We start from the raw sequence: 24,447 nt of genomic DNA, 5'->3' as shown, positions 1-24,447 counted from the left end.
GTTGCAAAAGGAAAGGCTTGAGTGAATGCTGTGAAAAGTGAATGTGCAGGTGGATACTGAGTAAAGGCAATGTGTGTGTGATGAGCACCCTGGGGTGCTGTGAGACCCAGTCTTGTGTCCCCATCCCCTAGCTCAGCCTCCTCACCTGTAAATCTGGCAGTCACACAGAGAGTTCTTCATGCAGGCAATCCTACATTGGCATCATCTTCCCAAAAGTCCTCATCAAATTCTACTAGCTTAGTGTTTGTCTTCTGGGTTTCTATTAGGAGATGTTGGATTAGTCCTAGTGTTTCATTTTGTCTTATTGTTCTTGTAGTGCTTTACTGAGGTTTTCTATCTCCTCTTCTGATTATGGTTTGGTTTTTTCTTTAGCTCTGTTGAATGTTTCCTCCATCCACTTAAAGTATCTGATTATCATCCTTCTTAACTCCTTCATGGAAAGGTTTAATACCTTTTCCTCTTCTAGTAAATCTCCTGAGTCAGGGTCTGTGTAAAGGCTACTTGTTTGTGCCATCTTTTCTAGTTTCCTCCTGTGCGCTGAAATTTCCTGTTGTTTCCAAGATATGCTATTGTTTTTGTACTGGTATGTTTTTGATCGGGGTGTATAAAATGATTAAAAGCCTCTATGAACTACTTGCAGATATTGAAGTTTCAATGATGGCTGAGTCATGTAGTAATAACCTACTCCTAACAGGGATTGATGACAGCAAAATTTCGTTACTGTAGCATCTGGGGTATTATAGGCTTGAAGATACACAAGCGGCCATCTAGCTGAGAAGTAACAGAGTCTACATGGAAGAAGCACACCAGCCTGTTTGATCATAAGGTGTCAATGGGATCAGGTAGTGGGCATCAAAGACCCAGAACAAAAAAAATCCTATCACTGTGAATGAGGGGGAGTGTAAATTGGATACCCAAAGCCCATCTGTAGGCAATTGAGCATCCCCTTACAAAAAGGTCACAAAGAAAAGATGAGCCAGTGAGGGTACAGTATAGCACCGTTGCAACAAACAACTTTCCTCTAGTTCTTTAATGCTTCCTCTCCCCACTATCATGACCTCAATTCTACCTTACAAATCTGGCTAGACTAGAGCATGTACATGAGTACAGCTAAGAGCTGGAAACACAGGTAATCCAGGACCTATAAATCCCTCAGAACCCATATTGAGAGTAGTAATACCAGGAAAGTAAGGGGAAGGTGGGGAGAGAGAGGGGGAACTTATCACAATGATCTACATATAGCCCTCTCCCAGGGGTATGGACAACAGAAAAGCAGGTGAAGGGAGACATCTATCAGTGCAGAAAATGAAAAAAAGTGATAACAATTTATAAATTATCAAGGGTTCATGAGGCAGGGAGGGAGGAGGAAAAAAATGAGGAGCTGATACCAAGGGCTCAGATAGAAAGAAAATTTGAAAATGATGATGGCAACAAATGTACAAATGTGTTTGCCACAATTGATGGATGTGTAGATTGTGAAAAGAGTTGACGAGCCCCTAATAAAATGAGTTTTTAAAAGAAAGAAAGAAATTAAGCTGGATATTGCCTAATGGAGTTTTGCAAAACCAACCATCTCTTCTTTACAAATACTTTTTTCAAGAACACAAATGGCAACTGTATATATGGACTTCCCCAGGTGGAATCCACAGGGAAAAAAAGGACTACTGTCGGAGAAGATGATGGAGAACTCAATATGAGCACCTAAAATGAGGCCAGGGGCTGACTGTGGAACAGACCACCAATTTCTGATATGTGAGTTCAGGTTGAAGTTGAAGAAAATTAAAACAAATTTAGTACAGCCAGAATATAACCTTGATTCTATCACACCTGAATTTTTGGAATGTCTCAAAAACAGAGTTAATGCATTGAACAAGAATTACAGAGACCTGTTTACTGTAAGATAATATTGAGAACATTATACATGCAGAAAGCAAAACATCATTTTACAAACAGGAGAGATAGGAAAGATCAGCATGTGTGTCAGAAGAGACCCTGAAACTCACTCTTATTGTAGAGTAGCTAAGGCACATGAAATAAATGATGAAGTCAAAGAGCTGAACACAAAATTTCAAAGAACAGCTCAAGAAGACAAAGTAAAATATTATAAAGACTTAGAGTTAAGCAACCAAAAGAATACACTCTACATATCTTAAAGTGAAAATGTTTAAATAAAAAATTCAAGTCTGAAGTTGCAATATTGAAAGATTCTATGAGCAAAACATTGAATGATTCTGGAAGCATCAAAAGAAGGAAAGAATATACAGATTCATTGTACCAAAAAGAGCTAGTCTACATTCCACCATTTCAGGAGGTAGCTTATGTGTAAGAACCAATGGTACTGAAGTAATAAGCTCACGCTGCAATGAAAGCATTAGCCAAAATTGAGCTCCAGGAATTAATGGAATACCAACTGAAATGTTTCAACAAGCTGATGAAACACTGGAAGTATGGGTGCAGAGCAAATATTTTGAGAATGATGAGGGCAATGAATGTACAAATGTGCTTTACACAATTGATGTATGTATGGATTATGATAAGAGTTGTATGATCCCCTAATAAAATGATTAAACAACAAAAAAAGAAAGAAACACTGGAAGTAGTCACTCATCTATACCACAAAATTTTGAAGAAGACAATTAGTTGGCTAATTGGCTGGAGGAGATCCATATTTGTACTGATTCCAAAGAAAGGTGACCCAACAGCAAATTATAAACCACGTAAGTAAAAGTTTGCTGGTTATCATTCAATAGTGGTTGTAGCAGGACATTGATAGGAAGCCCCCAGAGGTTACCTGATTTAGAAGAAGACATGGAACAAGGGATATCATTACTGATGTCAGATGGGTTTTGAATGAAAGCAATGAATACCAGAAAGATATATACTTATGTTTTATTGACTATGCCAAGGCATTCATTATGTGAATAATAACGAACTATAGATAACTTTGAGAAGAATAAGAATGCCAGAACACTTCATTGTACTCATGCTGATGTACATGGATCAAGAGACAGTTGTGCAAGTAACACAAGGGAATACTGCTTGGTTTACAATCAGGAAAGGAATGCATTGGGGTTGCCTTTTCTCCCAATACTTATTCAATCTGCATGCTGAGAAAATCATCAGCGAAGCTAGATTATATGAAGAAGTATGTGGCATCAGGATTGACGGATGACTTATCAATAACCTGCAATATGTAGATGACACAACCTTGCTTGCTGAAAGGGAGGAGGACTTGAAGCACTTGAGGATAAAGGGTAGGACTGCAGCCTTCATTGTGGATTATGACTCAATATAAAGAAGTAGGGAAATGTTCAAGGCACTTCAGCTCATCTTCACACATGACTAAAGATGATCCCAATGACAAAATCACTACAGTTATTTCTGATGGGTCTGTAGTAAATTTGGGTCGCATAAAAATGTGAAGAGAAGTACAGGTCACTATTGACGGTTGTTGAGAGATGTCCCAGAATTACTAGATGTAGTGTGGGTAGCAGGTCATTCAGGTCTGAAACTCAGGCCATTCCATTAGAGATTTTGACAGGTTCTGGCATATTCACCCTGCATCATTTGAGAGGCACTGAAGTTGTATGCATTCAGAGCATAAACCAGAAGGTGATCCCAAAAAAAATCTGAGTTCAGGAGAAAAGATAGTGGCTGTGCTTAGGAAACCCGACCCGGTTCAATTCTAGGAGAAATCTGAAATTCAATTTTTTTATCAAATTGGAGAGGACAAGAAGAGGCTTAATTATGGATGGAAGATCTATGTCAAGAGGAGAAAGACAGTTTGAAATAAATATTTAGAGCAGTGGTTCTCAACCTTCCCAATGCCACGACCCTTTCGTACAGTTCCTCATGTTGTGGTGACCCCAACCATAAAATTATTTTCACTGTTACTTCATAACTGTAATTTTGCTACTGTTATGAATTGTAATGTAAGTATCTGATATGCAGGATGTATTTTCATTGTTACAAATTGAACAAAATTAAACATAGTTAAAGCATAGTGATTAATCACAAAACAATATGTAATTATATATTGTGAAATATTTATGTGCTTTCCAATGGTCTTAGGCAACCCCTGTGAAGGGGTCCTTCAACCCCCAAAGGAGTCGAGACCCACAGGTTGAGAAATGCTAATTTAGAGTGTTGACCATCTGCCAGGAAACTAGTAAACCTTTTGTTGCAGCAATAGAATTACCATAAATAAGCCAAGTTTTTCAGAACATTATTAATGCCGTTTTTGTGGTAAAATTAGGTGCCCCAGCTGATATTCAGTTCAGCTTGTACTCGAGTATATACAGTATATTAATTCTAGAAAACTTTGAGAAATCAATATAAGAATTAAATTTCACCCATTCTCCTACCATTCAGAGATAATTACTGGTAATCATTTGTGGTCTTGTCCTTCCATTAATGAATATTGTTTTAGCATATCCCAATATTCTGCATACATAATATATACTCAGCTTCTATTATAAGCACATTAATAATCCTTTGTTCTACACAATTTAAAAATTCTTTCTAAATTCAACACTTATACAAGGGGTAACCCCCCCAAAAAAAGGAATGCTCCGCCCAGTGGAACCTTTCGTTATACATATTTTTCCCCAGTAGGCGAGCATGAAGCAACTTGCTCTGAGTTAGTGCACCCAGTGGCATCACCTGGGATGATTCTCTCTGGTCACAGTGAATTTTTTCATAAAAGCAGTTTTGCTCAAATCTTGTTTATGTCTGTGATGGCTAATTTAAGAGAACAGCGTGTGGCTGCTTGGGAAAAATCCTGCAGAAACTGTTGCAATGTTGAACACGACTTACAAGGACAGCGCTATGAGAAAAACTCATAGCATATGTGAGCAGTTTTCGCATTTCAAAAAAGATGAAATGTCAATTGATGACAAAACACATTCTGGATATCTGTCAAATTCCAAGAGGGATGAAAATGTTGACTTGTAGTGCCTTTGGAGTTTGTTCCACCAGGTCAGGCTGTTAATGAAGCTTTCTAGTTAGAGGTTCTGAAAAGATTGCATAACAGTGTGTGACAAAAAAAGGCCTGGTTTGCGGCAGATGAGGAACTGGTTTTGCCACCACAACAGTGCACCTGCTCATGCAGTCATCTCAGTGCACCAGTTTGTTTGGTTTTTTGTCGGAGGGGGGAGCCAGCATACCTCTCTGGCCCAATCACCTGACTCACCTGACCTCACTCCATGCAACTTCTATTTGCTTCCGCGAATGAAGAGGAACTTGAAAGGACAGTGATTTAGAAAAGGTCATTCAAAAATGAGGGAGGTGCTGTCAGCCATCCAAACAGATGAGTTTGAAAATGTTTCCATGAATGGAATCACAGATTTGACAAATGTATTAAGTGTAATGGAGAGTACTTTGCAGGTGATGTTGTTTTGTTAAAAAAAATTAAATACATAACTGAGAAAAATTCAGGTTTTGTGGGAGTAACCCTTCGTATGTTTAATTTTTAAAGCCTGATGATATTTCATTGTATCAGTTCATCATAGTGTAGCAGTTCCCAAACTCATAGTCATTTCAGCTGATTGAAGTTTTTTTCTTGTATAAATAGTGGAGAACAAGAAGATAAATTATAAGACACCGTTTCCTTCACACTTGGCTATTTTATGAAACTTTTAAAGTTGTTTAATTCAGTGAAACACATAAATATCTCTAGCTGCATATTTCCAAATGAAATCCAAAGCAAGTTGATCATTTGTAATCAATGATGACTTTGGGAAACTAACTAATGTCATACCCGCAGATTCTCCCCTAACAGCTATGCTGCCTTAAAGTGAGCACATGGTTGATTCTGTCTCCCTGTAAAGGCAGACATTCTTTGACTACCTCCTCCTACTGGGGCACCCATCCCCCCTCATACCTTACCCCAAGGCAGGTATTAGGTTCCCTCACTGGTGAGCTCAGGGACTTTACTGTGTTTATCACCCACCTTGTGACATATGTAACTACTGAATATGCATGTCTTATAGCTACCTACATATAGCCCAAAACAATAAAGACGCTTTCTCCCCCATTCCCTCTCCTCTGGTTCCTTCTCCTCCGGTCCCCTTCTAGCCCTGTCCTCTCTCTCTCTCCTGCCCTCTCTGCCCGCACTGTGCACGGACCTGGCTTGTGGCGATCATGGCTGTCCAGGAGGTGAGCATGCTCCCATGAAATATGTCTGACACCGTCATTTTACTCTCTTTCCTATCTCTCTTATTCTCTATGAATTTACTATAATCTTTGCATATTATCACTGTACAATTGCACCTGTCAGGCCTGTGATTATTTGTTAGGGACTGGCTCCCCTGACAAATGACCATTCCAGAATTCCATTTTTGTTGAAGGCTTGCCAAGACTGGATATTATTATTTCAGAGGAAATAAAAATACTAAATTGCTGATGAAAGTAGTAAGATGATCATTTCTCTTAATATTTACTTTGATTCTTTATTGAGGTTTGACCTTTTAAAAATGTTCATAAATCATTTATTTAAATGTGTGTGTGATATAAAATATTGTAACCATCTCAAATGATGCATGATCAAAAGGGGCTCCACTATGATCAGAAATCAAAAGAAGAAATTCAGTAAATACTTCCTAGCAATTTCGGATATGTGGCAGACTCAGAAGAAAAAAAATTGCTAACCCAAAATTGTAATGGTTTATTTACTACTATAGAATATTTTCTTAACAAGTTCTTTTGAAGAAAATAACAGATGATTAACAATTTCAACCTCACTCCATGGTTTTGACTTTGGCTGTCCTTACATGCCATTTGTTAATAATTAATCTGTTATCAGAGGCACATGTGGTTTTCTGTTGCTCCTATCTCTAGGAAAGCAGAGGATAGAACCCAGGCGTGCTTAGCCAGAATAATGACAGAAGATAGATACCGTATCAAAAATCAGTGTGTGAAGCTTAATGGTGGTCATTTCAAATTTTTAAAAATAAGGAAATATAATTTTTAAGATGAAAAAAGTATTTTTTCTTTTAATTTCTGCTTTGAAGTCTCTATTGAAGACTGACTCTTTTCAGACTAGTTCATGAACCGTGGATTCAAACAACTTGTGCATATGTGTGCGTGTCGACTCACATAGAATCAAGAAAGGGCATTACCATGAGCAAAACAAGAAAAGAGAATCCGTATCTGAAGGTTCCTAGTCCAAGAGATCAATTCTTAGTCAATGAAGACCTTCATATAATTTAAGATAATGTGTGGTCGCTGCTGAAGAGAAAATTTATAGCCCAAGATAAGAGCGATTACTTAATCACTAAAGAATAATTAAGAATTCTTTTTGCGAGAAAATGATTCAAGCTAGGACATTTTCTTTTCATTCCCTGGAATGTTGCTTTAAGATTGGCCCCTCCTACACTCCTGTTGATAAAAACTGGTTTGCTAACCGTTGATCCAGGCTCTGGGCTTGTGCTCTTCTTGTTGCTCACATTTCTAAGCAAGAAGAGGAAAGAGCACAAGCTCTGTTTAGCCAGAACAATAATAGAAGATGGACCTCAAACATCTCTCTGTGAAACTTAATGATGGGCACTTCATTCCTGCCCTGGGACTCGGCACCTATGCACCAGCAGAGGTAATCCTATGGGACTTGGGGTGTCGAATGCACATGAAAGCAGCGTAGTGTTTGTGGGAGTCAACGTGGACTGTAATAACTCAGTTCCTGTGTGACTCTGAGAAATCACCAGGTCTGAAATGTCACCAGGCTACAGATATTCCATGGGGAAAGTGTGGATATACACTGGCCTCACTCAGTGCTTCTGGGTCTGAGTTTTGATCACCTACAGATTACCTGGACATTGATTCTTCCTCCTGTCTTCATCAATGTCATGGTTGGTCAGAGATTAAGCACCTCAGTAGTTAAGAACACCTAGCATTGAGTACCTAGCATTGAGATGAGTGCCATGGGAGGGGCTTCTCTGCGTAATTTCACTTTTTTCATCTGTTATGTAGAAGGGAATATTCAAGAGACATTACAGAGACTAGGGACGGGGTTTTGTCTACTTACAGTGCAAAATGAGGAGGAAGGAGTGGGAAGGTTTAAGGACAGCCTTGAGGCTTCAGACTTGGTAACAACCTCATTCTGTCATACCTCAGGCAAGAACTAGGGGTCATCAGAGGTCAGGAAGAGCCAAGTAATGGTTCCTGGTGAGTAGGCTTAGAAACAAAGCTTCTGGGAGCCATCTAAGTGAGATGTCAATTAGATTCACATGGAAGAAGCACACCATCATCACTCACTGAAGGATTTTAAATCATATAATCTGAAGTCGAAGGAGGGGTTCGTATCAGAACCTAAATGGTGAGAATCCAGTTTGCATACGGCTCTGGGTGACAGTGGGACACAAGATACCTTTGTGGGAACTACATAGGAAATAAGCATCTGGTAAATTCCCTCTATCCACAATTGAGGCATGGGAGGAAAGTGGTTACTAAACAAGAGTACATTGGAGAGAAGAGTACAGAAGATCAAAGGCATAATTCTGACTTGAACAATTGAAACTTTGTCGGTTGATCCGCCGTCTGATGCATTCTGGGCCTGATCTGGTTTTCAACATTTTATGTATTTTTGCTTTCTTTTCATTCATTCATATTAAGCTGAATCTCAGAAGTGTTGTGTCATAGAGGTCACCCTCATGAAGTTGTGTTATATCTTTTTCTGTGTTTCAGTATATGAAATCCATGATTGCTGACCCTAACGGGACAGCAAGTAGAATAAGGGCTTGGGGGTGTGGGGAAGGGGAGTAAGGATGGTGGTGGGGCGAGGGAGGTAAAAGCGAGACGATGTCAAGGAGTTCATGTAAAAAAATAATGTTTGGAAATTGATTCTGGTAGCAATTGTACAATTCTGCTTGGCTTGATTGAACTATGGAATGATATAATATATGTATTAACTCCCAATTAATAATACACTTTAAAAGAATTAAAAGAGAAAACATGAAATGCTAATAAATAAAATTGAAAATGAAAAAATAAACAAAACTAAATGCATTTTAACATCTGTCCCTAATTTTTGTTAGATAAGCCAATCATTTGAAATTTCACCCATCAAACACCTACTCTATTGCTTTATCTTCTGTCCTTTGCTTACACTCCACCCCCTGCCCACACCTCTCCCACCACACTCCAAAGTCTGCTCCCTTCGACTTTAACCTTCTTATCTATTATTATATTCTCTCTTATGAATTCCCCTTGGTTTTCAGAGCAGACACCTACTTTACTAATCACTTAAAACCAGAGAATATAGTGTTAGCTAGCCTGAGATCAAGGAAATGCATGTTGGCCTTATTTAAATTAATTCTACTGTACTAAATATTTAAGTCAAGTCATACTTCATATGTAATGAAGTATATATGATCCACAGATATATTTAAACAGTGACAATTACACTGCAAATCGGAATTTTCTCCCAAGTATTTTCACTTTTATTAGGCACTGACTAGCAAGCAGTTCTGATGTGTTATCTGAAAAGGGGCCAAAAATAAGAGTTAATATGCAATAAATAAGGTACCCTGGTGGCATAGTGGGTTGTGTGTTTGACTGCTAGCCGCAGGTCAGCTATGTGAACCACCAGCTACCGTCTCTGCAAGAGAAAGATTAGACGTTCTGCTTCCATGAAGATTTAACGCCTCGGAAATTCACAGAGGTTACGCTCTGTCCCATAGGGTCTGTATGGGTCATAACATCAATCAATCAATCAACTGACTGATAGTGAGTCTGGTTCAATAAAGAGAGATTAAATATTCTGAAACCCCAAACGGGTCTCTCGGATTTCAAGCTCCTTCATTAAGATGAAAATGTTCCAGTCTTATTGTAAGATACACAACTTCTCAACCTGTGCACAGACTTTTAAGAGAAAAGTTAAAATTGTTCTTATAAAGAAGATTCAAGTCAGTGTCAACTCTGAAGCATTAAACATGAATTGACCTCTATATATTAAAATGTGCTCTGGGCTGTTAACTGCATAATTTTAAGAAGAAAAATTCAGATCCTCAAAATACTTAAGAAAATTTCTATGAAAGCTTACATTTTCAACACTCTAAATTGCCCTCACATTTTCCATAGACATGCATTTTCTTTCTCTACCCCCCACTCTTCTTAAGCTGTCTTCTAACTTTGTATCTGTGTAGATGACACAGCCTCTCATACCAAAAAGAAAAACTTGCTGCCATCTAATTGATTCTAGACCCTACAGAACATAGAAGAGCTACCCCTGTGGGTTTCCAAACCTTAAAATTTTTTAGATATCCTTCAATTACATTTTAATTTGTACTTATTTATTTTAACAGTTTATTGGGTTACATTTTACACATCAAACAATCCAATAGTTCAATCACATTAAAAAGAGTTGTACATGGGTACAGATAAGAGCTGAAAACACAGAGAATCACAGACAGATAAACCCCTCAGGACCAATAATAAGAGCAATGATACCAGGAGGGGAAAGGTAAGGTCAGGGGAGAAAGAGGGAACAGATCACAATGATCTACATATATCCCCCTTCCAGGGGGATGGACAATAGAAAAGTGGGTGAAGGGAGACATCGGTTAGTGTAAGACATGAAAAAATTATAATTCTAAGTATCAAGGGTTCATGAGGGAGGAAGGGTGAGGGAGGAATGAAGAGGAAAAATGAGGAGCTGATACCAAGGGCTCAAGTAGAAAGAAAATGTTTGGAAAATGCTGATGGCAATGAATGTACAAATGTGCTTGACACAATGGACGGATGTATGGATTGTGATAAGAGCTGTCCGAGCCCCCAATAAAATGATTTTAAGAGTTGTACAATAATCATCATAATCAATTTTAGAACATTTTCTTCTGTCTTGTACTCATTGTTATTAGCTCTCCATTTCCCCCTAAGCTCGCCTGCAAGAAACCCTTAATCTAGTTACTGTCTCCAGAGATTTACTTATCTTGAATTTCATGTACAGAAAAACATACAAAGCCAACAACAGTAACAAAGTAAAACAAAAAATCTCAATAGAAAAGAATGCAGAAAATATTAACTAGAACAGATTTTAAAAGGGTCGACAGGGCGATGAGGTGATAAGGTGTTAAACGGTAGCCTCGCTGCAGCTGCAGCCTTCCCCTTCGCAGTGCACTCTGCATGAGAGCAAGGTTAGGCATCACCCCGGCCTATGATCAGAAGGAGCTCACAGGAAGTAATCAATGTAATGTCCCCTTCATTTTTATTTTTCAACGGAAACAACTTTAAAATGGATCAAAAGGAAATCAAACAATAAAATATTACATTTTAACCTAACAATAGCTGCCGTAACCTACTTTACAATGCTCTCTGTCTGCTAATAGGGCTATTCACTACGGAAACTTTAGACTCTGCTCTCTGAATGCTCACAGCATCCTGCCTATGCCACATCAGCGGCAAATGACGTGGAAACCCATTAAGTGAGCGAGGCTTTACCTCCAACACACCTGCAGTCCTGGGTCTTAGGGCTACACCTCCTTATGAGAAGAAGCATGTGACTGTGCTAACAAGGGTCTAGAACAGGCTTGGGCTTTGGTTTGGATCTCTTTCCTTGAGTGTGTCCAGTGAATGGTGACCTAAGACTACCATATATTTGAATGCCCTCATTGCTTCATTAAGATGTGTATTAATCTGGTAGACATGGTTCTGCCTTTGTGAGTAAATATTATTTAAAGTTTTGCCTTCTCACCAGCCTTCATTGTGTAAACAGTCGCCAGTCACTGACGAATTTAATCTAGACAAGTCAACAGTTCATGTATTGTGCTTTGGAGCGGGCCTATACTTGTATAACTTCCTTTTCTAAACTGTTTTAAATTATATACCATTGGCTATATTAATGAAGCTATCAACAGAATTACTTCATTCCCAGCGGGGCGTGTGTTGTGTGTGTGGGGTGGTGGTGGTGTTAATTGATAATGTTTGCTAATAGGAAATGATAATAATATCTCTATAGTGAAACAGAGACATTTATAAACCACGGACATATGAGTGGAGTTGGGGCTCACACTTAGCCCCAATTTAAGAACAATTAGTTCTTATGACATGGCTCTGCTTGCTGCAAGCCTGTAAATATTTTAAAGAGTGCAGAGTGACTGGTAGGTTCAATTCCCTGACCTTATGATGGGCAGCTCAATGCAAAACCAACGAGCCATACAATTTCTCTTGGAAATTCTTTAATGCCTAATTCTTTTTCGAATATTTCTTAGTTTTTGTGTGTTATTCTGTAACTTTTTGGTCTGGATTATTCTTGTACTTAGTACTAGGATGATAAATTAGTAAACTAGTAATAATAGCTGAAAATATAGAGGAACACTATATCTAAGAAACTAGAGCTGATGCAGTCTATGCAATACAATTTTCTTAAGCATTGTCCCAAATAATCTCAAAAATGGGCTTAAAAAGAAAGACATCAAGAAATCAAAAATTTTTGTGGTTGGACTATTTTATTTTTGCATTTTATATTTCTCTCTTCAGTTCCATAGAATTCAAATCATGTGTTCAAAGCGTTATGGTTATGTCTTCTAGTTCTATTGTCCCTTTAATCACTATGCAGCACCCTATTTTGCTCTCGTGGTGGATTTTGCCTTCATTTCTATTTTATCAGTGCTTGCTATTGTCATAACTGCATTTTTGTTTGTCATTAGATTGATAATTTTTGTCTGTTTTTCTTTGTGTCAAAGTCTGTTTCTTGTAAGAAGCATACTGATGCATATTTTTTTCTTAGCCAGCCTATTACTATATCGCTTGACTGGTGTTTTTATTTTATTTATTTTTTTTATCTTTTTTTTAAACATTTTATTAGGGGCTCATACAACTCTTATCACAATCCACACATATACATACATCAATTGTATAAAGCACATCTGTACATTCTTTGCACTAATCATTTTCTTTTTTTTTTCTCCTCTTTTCTTTTTTTACATTTTATTAGGGACTCATACAACTCTTATCACAATCCATACATTTACATACATCGATTGTATAAAGCACATCCATACATTCCCTGCCCCAATCATTCTCAAAGCATTTGCTCTCCACTTAAGCCCTTTGCATCAGGTCCTCTTTTTTTTTTTCCCCTCCCTTCCCACTCCCCCTCCCTCATGTGCCCTTAGTAATTTATACATCACTATTTTGTCATATCTTGCCCTATCCGGAGTCTCCCTTTCCCCCTTCCCTGCCGTCCCTCTCCCAGGGAGGAGGTCACATGTGGTTCCTTGTAATCAGTTCCCCCTTTCCAACCCACTCGCCCTCCACTCTCCCAGCATTGCCCCTCACACCCTTGGTCCTGAAGGTATCATCCACCCTAGATTCCCTGTGCCTCCAGCCCTCATATGTACCAGTGTACAACCTCTGCCCTATCCAGCCCTGTAAGGTAGAATTCGGATGATGGTAGTTGGGGGGAGGAAACATCCAGGATCTGGGGGAAAGCTGTGTTCTTCATCGGTACTACCTCGCACCCTGATTGATCCATCTCCTCTCCTGAACCCCTCTGTGAGGGGATCTCCATTGGCCGACACTTGGGCTTTGGGTCTCCACTCTGCACTTCCCCCTTCATTCAATATGATATATATGTGTGTATATATATATATATATATACATACATATATATATACACACATATACACATACATACACACACATATATACATACACATATATCTTTTTTTTTTTTTGCATGATGCCTTATACCTGGTCCCTTTGGCACCTCATGATCGCACTGGCCGGTGTGCTTCTTCCATGTGGGCTTTTATGCTTCTGAGCTAGATGGCCGCTTGTTCACCTTCAAGCCTTTAAGACCCCAGACACTATCTCTTTTGGTAGCCGGGCACCGTCAGCTTTCTTCACCACGTTTGCTTATGCACCCATTTGTCTTCAGCGATCCTATCATGGAGGTGTGCAGTCAATGATATGATTTTTTTGTTCTTTGATGCCTGATACCTGATCCCTTCAGGACCACTTGATCACACAGGCTGGTGTGTTCTTCCATGTGGACATTGTTGCTTCTGAGCTAGATGGCCGCTTGTTTATCTTCAAGCCTTTAAGACCCCTGACTGGTGTTTTTAATTCATTACATTTCGGTGTTGTTATTGATATGTGTGGGTTTGTTGCTATCATTTTGATGTGTGTTCTGTGGCATTATCTGTTTCTTTGTTCTTCTTATATTTCTGTGCTATTTTGAATATTGTTTTAAGTGTGTTGATTTCTAGATGACTCCATCTGGATGTCTTATAGCTTGATGTCAGGTTCTCCTCTGTTGTTGAATATCTGTCCAGAGTATGGTCTTTAGTGTTCTTTGTAATTCATGTCTGTATAAATTCCTCTAATTTCTCCTTGTCTGGAGATACTGTTATGTCTTGCTCATATTTGAAGGATAATTTTTCTGGATATAATATTCCTTTGGGCATGTTTTTGTTTGTTTAACATTTTGTGAGCTTAGTCCACATTTATTATTATGGATAATTTTTTATTAATTGAGAGTTAATACAGATATTGTATCATTCCATGGTTTAATCACATCAAGTATAATTGTACAATTGATACCACAATCAGTTTCCGAACATTGTATTTCTTCCTGGACTCCTCCATATTGTCTTCCCCTGAGCCACCACCACTTCTGTACCCCACTTCCCCCAGAAACCCTTATTCTACTTGCTGTTCCAATAGGTTCATCAACCTTGAACTGCATACACCAAAAATCAGAAAGACATACAACCTCCAATGACACAACACCTCTGAGACACACGGTACCATGAACCCTTTAGACAGGTTTTTTTCTTCTAAGGTTTTATATATTGAATCCAATTGTTTTCTTCCCTGCATGGTTTCTGCTGAGAAATCTTAGCTTTTTCCTATAAGTTTCCTTTGTAGTTGGCTGTTCTTTATCTCCTCGCTGCTCTCAGCATTGTCTTCTTGTCCTTGATATTTCAAATATGGAATACTACACGTTGCAATATTTTTCTTTGGGGGTTCTTTCCTGGTTGAGGTTTTCTCAGCTTCCTGCACCATCATTTTCTACTATTTCATGCTGCTTCCAAGATTTCTTATGCTGAAGTCAGGAGAAACCTGTAACCTAACATCTGACAACATCTGACCCACACCGTTGGAATCTGCCTGGACCTGGACTTGCCCACTTCCGCCACTGTCTCAGCCATTTTCTTGATATAAATTTCGATATTTATGTCCATATTTCCCTATATAAGCATCATAAATTTTGCTTTTCTAGAAAGGATTAATATCAAAATGTCAACACAACCTAAAGTGATCTGTAGATATAATGCAATCACCACTCAAATTCCATCAACTTTCTTTATTGATATCAGAACGTGTCACTACCAAGTTTACATAGACTATAAAGAGGTCCCTAAGAGCCAAAGCAATATTGAAGAACAACAATATAGACTTCACAACCTTGACCTAGAAAGATACTATACAGCTACAGTACTCAAAACTGCTAGTTTGGTGACAGAAACATAAACTAGTGGAATAGGCTCTAAACCCCCAATGAAATCCAACCGATTTTCCACAAGGGGCTAAAGTCCATCCAATGGTGCAGAAGCACTCTCATTAACAAATGGTGCAAGCAAAGCTCAATGTTTATTTGCAGAAAAATGAAACAGGATCCATACCTAGTACCTTACACAAAACTAACTCATCTAAGGATTAAAGACATAAATGTTAAAGTAAAACTATAATATTTCTAGAAAGTAATATAGACACAAAATTATCAGACCTAATTATTTTCAGTCCTAGATTACCAAACACAACCACAGAGACATGAATTTGTTAAGGAAAATAATTACTAAGTAAAAAAAGAGAACAAACTTCCAAGTAGGAATTCAAGTTAATTGTAAGACAGAATTAGCTGTTTGAAACTTAGGAAGAAATTAATAAATTACAGAGTAACCTCAAAAGAAATCAATAAACCTGCCCATCAAAATAACCAAAAAACAAAATAATATTTACCAAACATTAAAACAACAGCAATGAAGAAAACTTACAAACAAAATGAACTCAGGGAAAGAAAAATTAATTGGAACAAAGAAACCAGCAACCACATACACAAACATACAAAAAATATACAACATGCACAGCAATAAGCTTATGCCTATCAATAATTATAGCGGAGATAAATTGATTAAATGCCTCAGTCAAGAGACAGTAAGTAGCAGAGTGAAGAGGAAAACAGGACTCTTCTATATATGGTCCACAAAAACACAAAATTCTACAAAAAATCAAAGGAAGGTAAAATATATCAAGCTACTGGCAATTGGAAAACAGGCAGGAGGTTCTGAGAAGATGGCACTGAAGTAAAATGCCCAGCTTAGAGATCTCCTCATGTGGCTCAGAGAGCAACTGGTAAGGAAGCCATGGTAGTTACATAATCTGTTGTCAATTTGGAGACTTAAAAGTGAAGGGGTGGAGTTTAGCCTGTCAGTCATCAGGTCACAGCTTGATGACCTCATCTGGAAGCACTAAGGAGATAAATAGTTCGCTGGAGACGGGACACTCCCTGCGAGAGATTACTGACAACGAGCCTGTGGGGGCTACACTGATGCAGCCAGAGCCCTGCGAGGAGCCATATGGAGACCCCTACCAGTGCTAAAATGTTTCTACCACCACTGGATCCACAAGACTGTCTACCACTGGCCTGTGATCTTCCTGTATTCAGTGTTATTGCATGTGTGTCATGAGTCTGAAAAGGAATTTATAGGTTGGCATCGGACATATAGGCTAATATCAGACTTGTGGACTTGATCTGGACTGGGCTGGTATGTTTTCTAAATACTCAATTTCTGAGTCTTTCTAGAGTTGTTTCTCCAGTCTACCCAGACTAACACAGATGCCAAGTCTGGGAACATAGACATAGGGCCCAGATTCTTGGCACTGTGGGATTCTGTTCAGACCTCCCACTCCGATTCTCACCCATGGAGAACACAGCAGAGTCACTCTCCTCTCACTGGCTAACTCTCCTCTCCCATTGTAGCTGGCTCCCACCCCCTACTACCAAAGTAGTCCAATCCAGGGAATTTAGAAGTGGGACCAAGTCTCAGGGAACTGTGGGACTGTTTCAAACTTGCCACTCTGATTCTCACCCACGGGAGCTCATTGGAACCCCATGGAAGTCTCCCTTTCCCTGTGCCAGTGAACTGTCCTCTCCAGTTGTGGCAGATTTTCTACCCCTCACCAAAGCAAGTTAATTCAGAGAATTTAGAATTGGCACCCAGACTCAAGGTACTGCAGGATCGTGCCGCAAGAGAACTGGCTTTCCAGATAGATAACCCCAACTCTCTAGAGAGGGACCCAGTCTCAGTGAAGCAGAACTGCACCTCGAACCAGAAGGCTCCAAGAAGTTGTTAGATTTGTTCCTGTTTTATTTTGAGGAGAAACCACAAAGCTCTTTGCCCCTGCCAGAGAAGGCGGAACCTGGGTGTTTCAGTGGCATCCACCATCCCTGGCTAGACAGCAGGCAGACACTGGGACCGCTCCCTGATTGGAAGCCCCTCTTCCCTTCAACATCCACTTCAATTGCCTGTTTACAGGCTGGGAGCACAGGCAAAAAGTAGATAGTTCGAAGTTGTGCAGAAATCCATAATAAAGGGGCCTTCTTTCATAAACACAATAACTAAAGGGTTACACTCTCCCTACAAAATATAATGTATCTATAAGTGACTCTCGTAGATTTAATATACCCCTCACTAAGCCATACAACCATAAACTTTAAACCTGCTTCACCTCTCCTTTAACTTACTTTAAGTAAAATTACATCTTCCATAACCCTCTTCTAAAACTCAGTAAAAATTCTTACTCTTAACCAGAAGGCTTCCTGTGATTAATACCAACACTGAAAACTTACACCCAAGCACCTCTATCCTATTCCTCCTATTCACTCCTTCCTCATCTACATACAGTACATTTTAGAACACCCCACCTAATCCACCCCTAACATAAAGAGCCAGACCCTACTCCCTACATATCCCAGAAGTCCACACAGCACCTTCAGCTCACAGCTGATGTGGTGAAAACACAGCTAACATGAGCAGCTACTATAAAACAACAACAACAAGAAGAAAAACAAGTCAATTACTGAAGATTACCCAAACCCAATGGATGACACAAAAGAAAAAGTCCTTGAATTGCCAGATAGAAACTAGAAGAGAGCAATGCTTAGGGCCTTGTCAGAAAATAGGGGATAAAGCCTGAAAAGAGATGAAAAAAGGAAATACTAGAATCTTCACACCAAAAGCAAATCCAGGATTTACGGAATGATGTAGCAGAAATAAAGACCAAGGTGCATGATCTGACCAATAGAATAAAAGAAATGGAAAACTGAACCAGCAATCTCAAATACAACAAAGCAGAATTCAGCCAACAAGAGAAACAATCAAATACAAAAGCAAAATAATCTGAAGTCTGAGGACGATGAGAGACATCATGAGGCAAAACAATATCTGAATTTTGGGGGTGCCTGAACAAGAAGGAACAAATAAGCCTACAGTTAAAATAGTAATGGAATTCTTGGACTAATACTTCAAAAATCACTCTCTCCCCAAATTAATGCATATGGGCATTGAGAACTTGAATAGACCCAAAAGAAAAGCTACATAAGGTAATCAAGAAACTCCCAACAGAAAAAGTCTTCATCCAGATGACTTCACCGAAGAATTTTAGCAAGTATTCAGGGAAAAGCTGACACCAATCTTACACAGATTCTTGCAGAGCATAAAAAGAAACAGCAAACCCCCAAAACTCATTCTAGGAAGCCAGCTTAACCCTTAAAACGAAACCAGACAAAGACTCCAGAAGGAGATAGAATTATGGATCAATATGTGTCATGAATATACATGCAAAAATCTTGGCCAACAGAATTCAACATATCCAAAAAAATAATAATACATCATGACTAAGTGGGATTCATATAAAGGATGCAGGGATGGTTCGATATTCAGAAAGCAATTAATGTAATTCATCACATTAACAAGAAAAAGGATAAGAACCGTATGATCATATCAACTGATGCAGAAAGAAAGCATTTGATAGCATCCAACACCCATTCCTTATAAAAACTCTCACGAAGATAGGATTTGAAGAAAAAATCCTCAATACAATGAAAACCATATATGAAAAAAACATTGAATGTAATAGGCAACATTATACACAATGGACAAAAGCCGAAAATATTTCCAGTGAATAAGGGAACCCAACAAGGATTTCCTTTATCTCCACTTTTATTCAACACTGTGCCGGATGTCTTCACCAGTACCATGAGACATGGCAAGAAATCAAGGGAGTACAATTGGGTAAAGAAGAAGTGAAATATTGCTATTTGCAGATGACATGATTTTACATATTGAAAATCCTAAGAGGTCCACAATAGGATTGCTGGAAACAATAGAGGAGTTTAGTAGAGTATCAGGATGCATGATAAACAAGGAGAAATTAATTGGATTCCTACATACCAGTGATGGGAATAATGAAAAAGACATCAAGGAATCAATACCATTCACAATAGCCACACAAAAGTTAAAACTCATAGGAATAAACCTAACCAAAAAAATCAAAAGACTTGTACGAAGAAAACTACAGAACATTACTAAAAGAAACCAAAAGAGAGCTACACAAATGGAAGAATATGCTATGTTCATGGATCAATATTGTGAAGATTCGATATTGTGAAAATGTCGATACTACCTAAAGCAATCTACAAATTCTATGCAGTCCCAATACAAATTCCATCGCTATTCTTCAAAGCACTGGAAAAAACTCATTACCATATGAAGAGGGAAGAAGTCCAGAATAGGCAAAGAACTCAAGAAGAATAAAGTAGGCTGTCTTGCACTACCTGACCTCAAAACCTACTACGCAGACACAGGTGTCAAAGCAGCCTGGTACAGGTATAATGATAGATAGATACATGCACCAATGGATCAGGACACAACCCCTAGAAATAAAACCATTCTCATACAGACAAACTGATACTTCACAAAGGCCTAAAATATATTAAGTGAGAAAGAGATGCCTGCTTCAATACATGGTATTGGAAGTTTTGGATATCCACTTGCAGAAGAATGAAACAAGACCCATATCTCATACTATGCACATACACAAACTCAAGGTGGATCAAAGACCTAAGTGTAAAATCCAAAGCTATCAGGATCTTTAAAGAAAAATCTGGGACAAAACTAGGAGCCCAGGTGCAGGGAATACACAGACTATCAAAAATAGCAAAAGAAATACACCTGTGGAAGATGAAATAGGTGAGCGGGACCTATTCAAAATAAAACACTGTGGACATCGAAAGACTTCATTAAAAGAGTAAAAAGAGAGCCCACAGACTGGGAAAAGATATCTAGTAATGACATAATGGACAACGGACCAATTACTAAAATCTACAGTATTTTACAAGTCTACAACAAGAAAAAACTAATAACCTTCTGAGAAGGTGGGGAAAGGACCTGAACAGATGATTCACAAAGGATGGCTCTCAAATGGCTAATAGATACAAGAGGAAATGCTCCCAGTCACTAGCCATCTGGAAAACGAAAGTCAAAACTAATATGAGATACAACCTAATGGCATAACAATAACTCAATTTTTAAAAAAAAAGAAGAGAAAAAAGGCGAACAACAAATTTTGGAGAGGGTGTGGTGAGATTGGAACTCTTATCCACTGCTGGTGGACTTGTAAATAAGTACAGCCACCACAGAAAGCAATGTGGCGATACCTAAAATTGATGGAAATTGAAATACCATACCAGCAATACCATTACTGGACATCTACCCAAAAGAAATAAGAACGAGACCACAAGCAGATGTTTGCTCCCCTGTGTTTATTGCAGTACAGTGCACAATAGCAAAAAGCCGGAAACAGCCTAAATTCCCATCAGTAAAAGAGTGGATAAAAAAGCGTTGGAATATACACACAATGGAATACTATGCATCCCTAAAAACAGTGATGAAAACGGGAAACACCTCAGAACGTGGAGGGATCTGGATGACATTATGATGAGTGAAATTAGTCAAGCAAGAAAGGACAAATACTGTATGAGTCCACTGCAGGAGGAATAGACAACAGAACATGCACAAGCTCAGGCTTGTAGGGGATTCCGTCTTCTGACTGAGGGGCCAGATACCCTGGTGAATAGCCTGACTGGTGCCAATTGTGTAGGTCATTGGCTGGAGGGCGCCTCAAGTTAGCTGAGATCAAAAGGTGTGTGTGGGAGGGGGATGCGGTCTGCTGAGTGGCTGCCATGTGAATCTGTGGTGAGGTCCCCCAGAAAGGGAGGTGGCCCTGTCAGAGAAATGTGTTTAACTGATGGGAGGGGCAGCACAGGAGAAGAGTATGGTCACACTCAGGTGCATGTCTGATGTGGGGAGGAGAGGAAGGACCGATGTCCAGGTGAGGGAAGAGTTACTAAGGATGCTTTGAGGGTCACTAGGTGGGGAGTGTCTTAGGTGGCATGCAGTGGGTGGGCAACATTGAACTAGGGCATCTGGGAGTATCCCGGGGACACAGGCTGGGTGTCATGGAACACCCTGACACTGAATCCTGGATCTTTGGAGTGCAGTGCATGCCTCAGAGGCTGCACCGTGAAGAACCACCCCACTGGGTGAGCTTGACTCTACCACTTGTAACCTGAGGATTTAAGTGGGAAAATGCATGGTGTTGAGTAAGCAGATGACAGCTGTACTAAGAGTGGTGCCCTGCTGGTTGGAGGACAAACAAGGACTTGGCACATCAGCACCCTATATGCTATATTAACATGTGTATTATTCCAGCAATCCTGTGACGGACATTCTGTTTGTGCTTGTTTATATTAGGATGTATCTCAGAGGTGCTATGCAAGTGACAGTCACCTTCTTGAAGTTGTGCTATTGGTTTTCATTAATGAAACCCAGGTTTGATGACTGAGGTAGTTTGTTTATTGTGCCAACCTGGCCATGTGGGGTTAATTGAAGGGCGGAGGGATAAATGGCTCGATGAGCCTCGCCTTTTGAGTTCTCGGAGTTCTCGGGTCTCTTGTTTCTGATGGCCGGTCCAGAGTGTAGCTGCCTTGACCAGTTCCCTTCTTTAGCTGGCAGGGCTCACTTCCTTCAGGGCGTCCCTGTGGAGAAGCCACATGGACCTACCCTGATACAGCCATGGATGCTGGAGCAGCCGTGTGGAGACCCCTGCCAGCGCTGAGATGCTTACACGTTCACTGACTCGGCTTTCCTCCTGCAGTCAGCATCATTGCGTCTGCTTTGTGAGATAGAGGAGGACTTTGTGGATTGGTGTTGGACATATGGGTTAATGGGTTGATGTTGGACTTGTGGACTTGGGCAGCACTGGGTTGGGATGTTTTCTTGATGCACATTTAACCTTTATATAAAATTCTCTCTTCTACATGAGTTTCTGGATTTGTTTCTCTAATGTACCCAGACTAGCACAATGAGCCTACAGGGGCAGCAAATAGAACAAGGGTCCAGGGGGTGTTACAGGGGAGGGGGAGATAAAAGGTCCATAAAGTCAACGAGTCCAAAAAAGAAAATTATGTTTGGAGACTGGTTTTGTGAACAGTCGTACAATTCTGCTTGATGTGATTGAACTGAGGAATGATATGACAAATGTATGAACTCCCAAGTAATACAAAATTCAAAGAAAAAACATAGATCTAGACATGGGTTTTAGGCTCACAATATATCCTAGCTCCAAATTAAGAACAAATAGTTCTTACATCATGGCCCTGCTTCATACTCGCCTTCGGGAAGGGAAAACAGAACATAAGGGTGCTATAGCAAAGTGTGGTGAAGAATTTAGATGGTGCTTGGCTATCAGACAAAATAGTGCCTGAAACCTTAAAGGCTTGTGTCCAAACAAGCAGCCATCTAAATGAGTTGTCAACTAAGTCCACGTGGAAGAAGCACACCATCATCAGTCACAGAAGGATTGGAATCCATATCATCTGAATTAAAGGAGGGATCAGTATCAGAGCCTAACTGTGAGAATCTAGTGTGCTGGGTGACAGTCGGACCCAAAATACCTTTGTGGGAACTACATAGGAAATAAGCCACCGGAGAACTCCCCTTATCTAAAATTGAGGGATGGGAGGAAAGTGGTCACAAAACAAGGTTTGGAAGAGATGAGTATAGAAAACCAAAGATAGAAACCTTCCTTGAACAGTTAAAACTTTGTCAGTAGACCCCACCCCACACCCCAGCAGGCCCCAATGAAAGGATGGAGAGAAATCCCTCAAAATAAGGAATTAAATATATACAAAACCAACAGCCAACAGAGCTCGGTACAGAGAGAAACTGCAAGCATTCTCTTTGTGCACAGGTACCAAGCAAGGAGAACAGTATGTCGCTTAGCCAAACCTGAACTTGATAACAGCCTTGAATATTTCCAAAACCTTTTTAAAACACCCAGAATTAAGAGAATCCTGATTTATGCAACTTTTATCACCCAAACTGGAAAATTCTCAGGAAAAGACTGTAGGTGGATAATTTACATGCATAACTAACACAAGATATGAAGAAATGGTTTATGCTGGTGAAGGGCAATGCTTGTGGCACCAATTACCTCTCAGTAAATAAGTTCTTGAACACTCTGTGGTTTTTCCTTAGGTGCCTAGGATAAAAGCTGAGGAGGCAACCAAAATAGGAATTGATGTTGGGTTTCGTCATATTGATTCAGCTTATGTGTACAACTGTGAAGAGGAAGTTGGACGAGCCATACGGAGCAAGATTGCTGATGGCACTGTGAAGAGAGAAGACATATTCTACACGTCCAAGGTGCTGTGTGTGTGCTTTGTATATGTGTGTGTATTTAGGAAGTGATGATGTATGGTAATTATTTATACAACTCAGAGTGATTTGATGAACTATGTCTATTTGTCTGATTTATATTTACACATATTTCCATACTAACACTAAAAAGAGGAGGTAAGGGATTTTCAATTGCTACTCTGCACAAATTCTGTCACTTGAAAATATTGTATTTTCTGAGCCTCAGCTAAAGCAATATCATTCTGCAAGGATGCTAAAATCATACATATCTATGGTCAGATTATATTTAACACTGTGGCGTGGTAAAATTTCTTAATGTTCAGAATCTCAAGTCTCATTTCTGTCAATGTAGAGCACAACAAAATAGATGTATTTGAATGTTATGCAAAATACAGTTAAAGTTCTTAACTTGTGCCCAGCACATATAACACATTCAAAACATTATTTCCGTCAGTTATCTACATGAAAAGGATACTAATTCTTCATAGGATTTTAGACAATGTTTGTGATGTTGCCTTGTGTAGTCTAATAAATCCCATTCATATATTGGGCATAATTTTTACTTGATAACAATTTTACCTCTTGAGAAATGTCCTTCTATTGTTCACAAATATCATAAAAATAGCACTTTATAAGTATATTGGATACAAGGAAAATGCAAGAAGAAAGGGAGTGTTTATCACGG

General features: G+C 39.2%; 1 protein-coding gene across 1 annotated transcript in view; it reads left to right on the top strand.

Annotated features, from left to right (window-relative positions):
• The first annotated feature begins 7,504 nt into the window (after window positions 1–7,504).
• LOC142451267 (prostaglandin-E(2) 9-reductase-like) overlaps window positions 7,505–24,447 on the top strand; it is a 57,444-nt gene continuing 40,501 nt past the window's right edge. The window contains exons 1-2 of the mRNA XM_075553162.1: window positions 7,505–7,588; window positions 23,601–23,768. Coding sequence (XP_075409277.1) covers window positions 7,505–7,588; window positions 23,601–23,768 — 252 coding nt within the window. The remainder of the gene's footprint in view (window positions 7,589–23,600; window positions 23,769–24,447) is intronic.

The sequence above is a fragment of the Tenrec ecaudatus genome, chromosome 6 (assembly GCF_050624435.1).
Source record: "Tenrec ecaudatus isolate mTenEca1 chromosome 6, mTenEca1.hap1, whole genome shotgun sequence".
Classification (NCBI taxonomy): domain Eukaryota; kingdom Metazoa; phylum Chordata; class Mammalia; order Afrosoricida; family Tenrecidae; genus Tenrec; species Tenrec ecaudatus.
The sequence above is the reverse complement of the archived record's forward strand: the minus strand, read 5'-3'. Positions and strand labels throughout refer to the sequence as shown.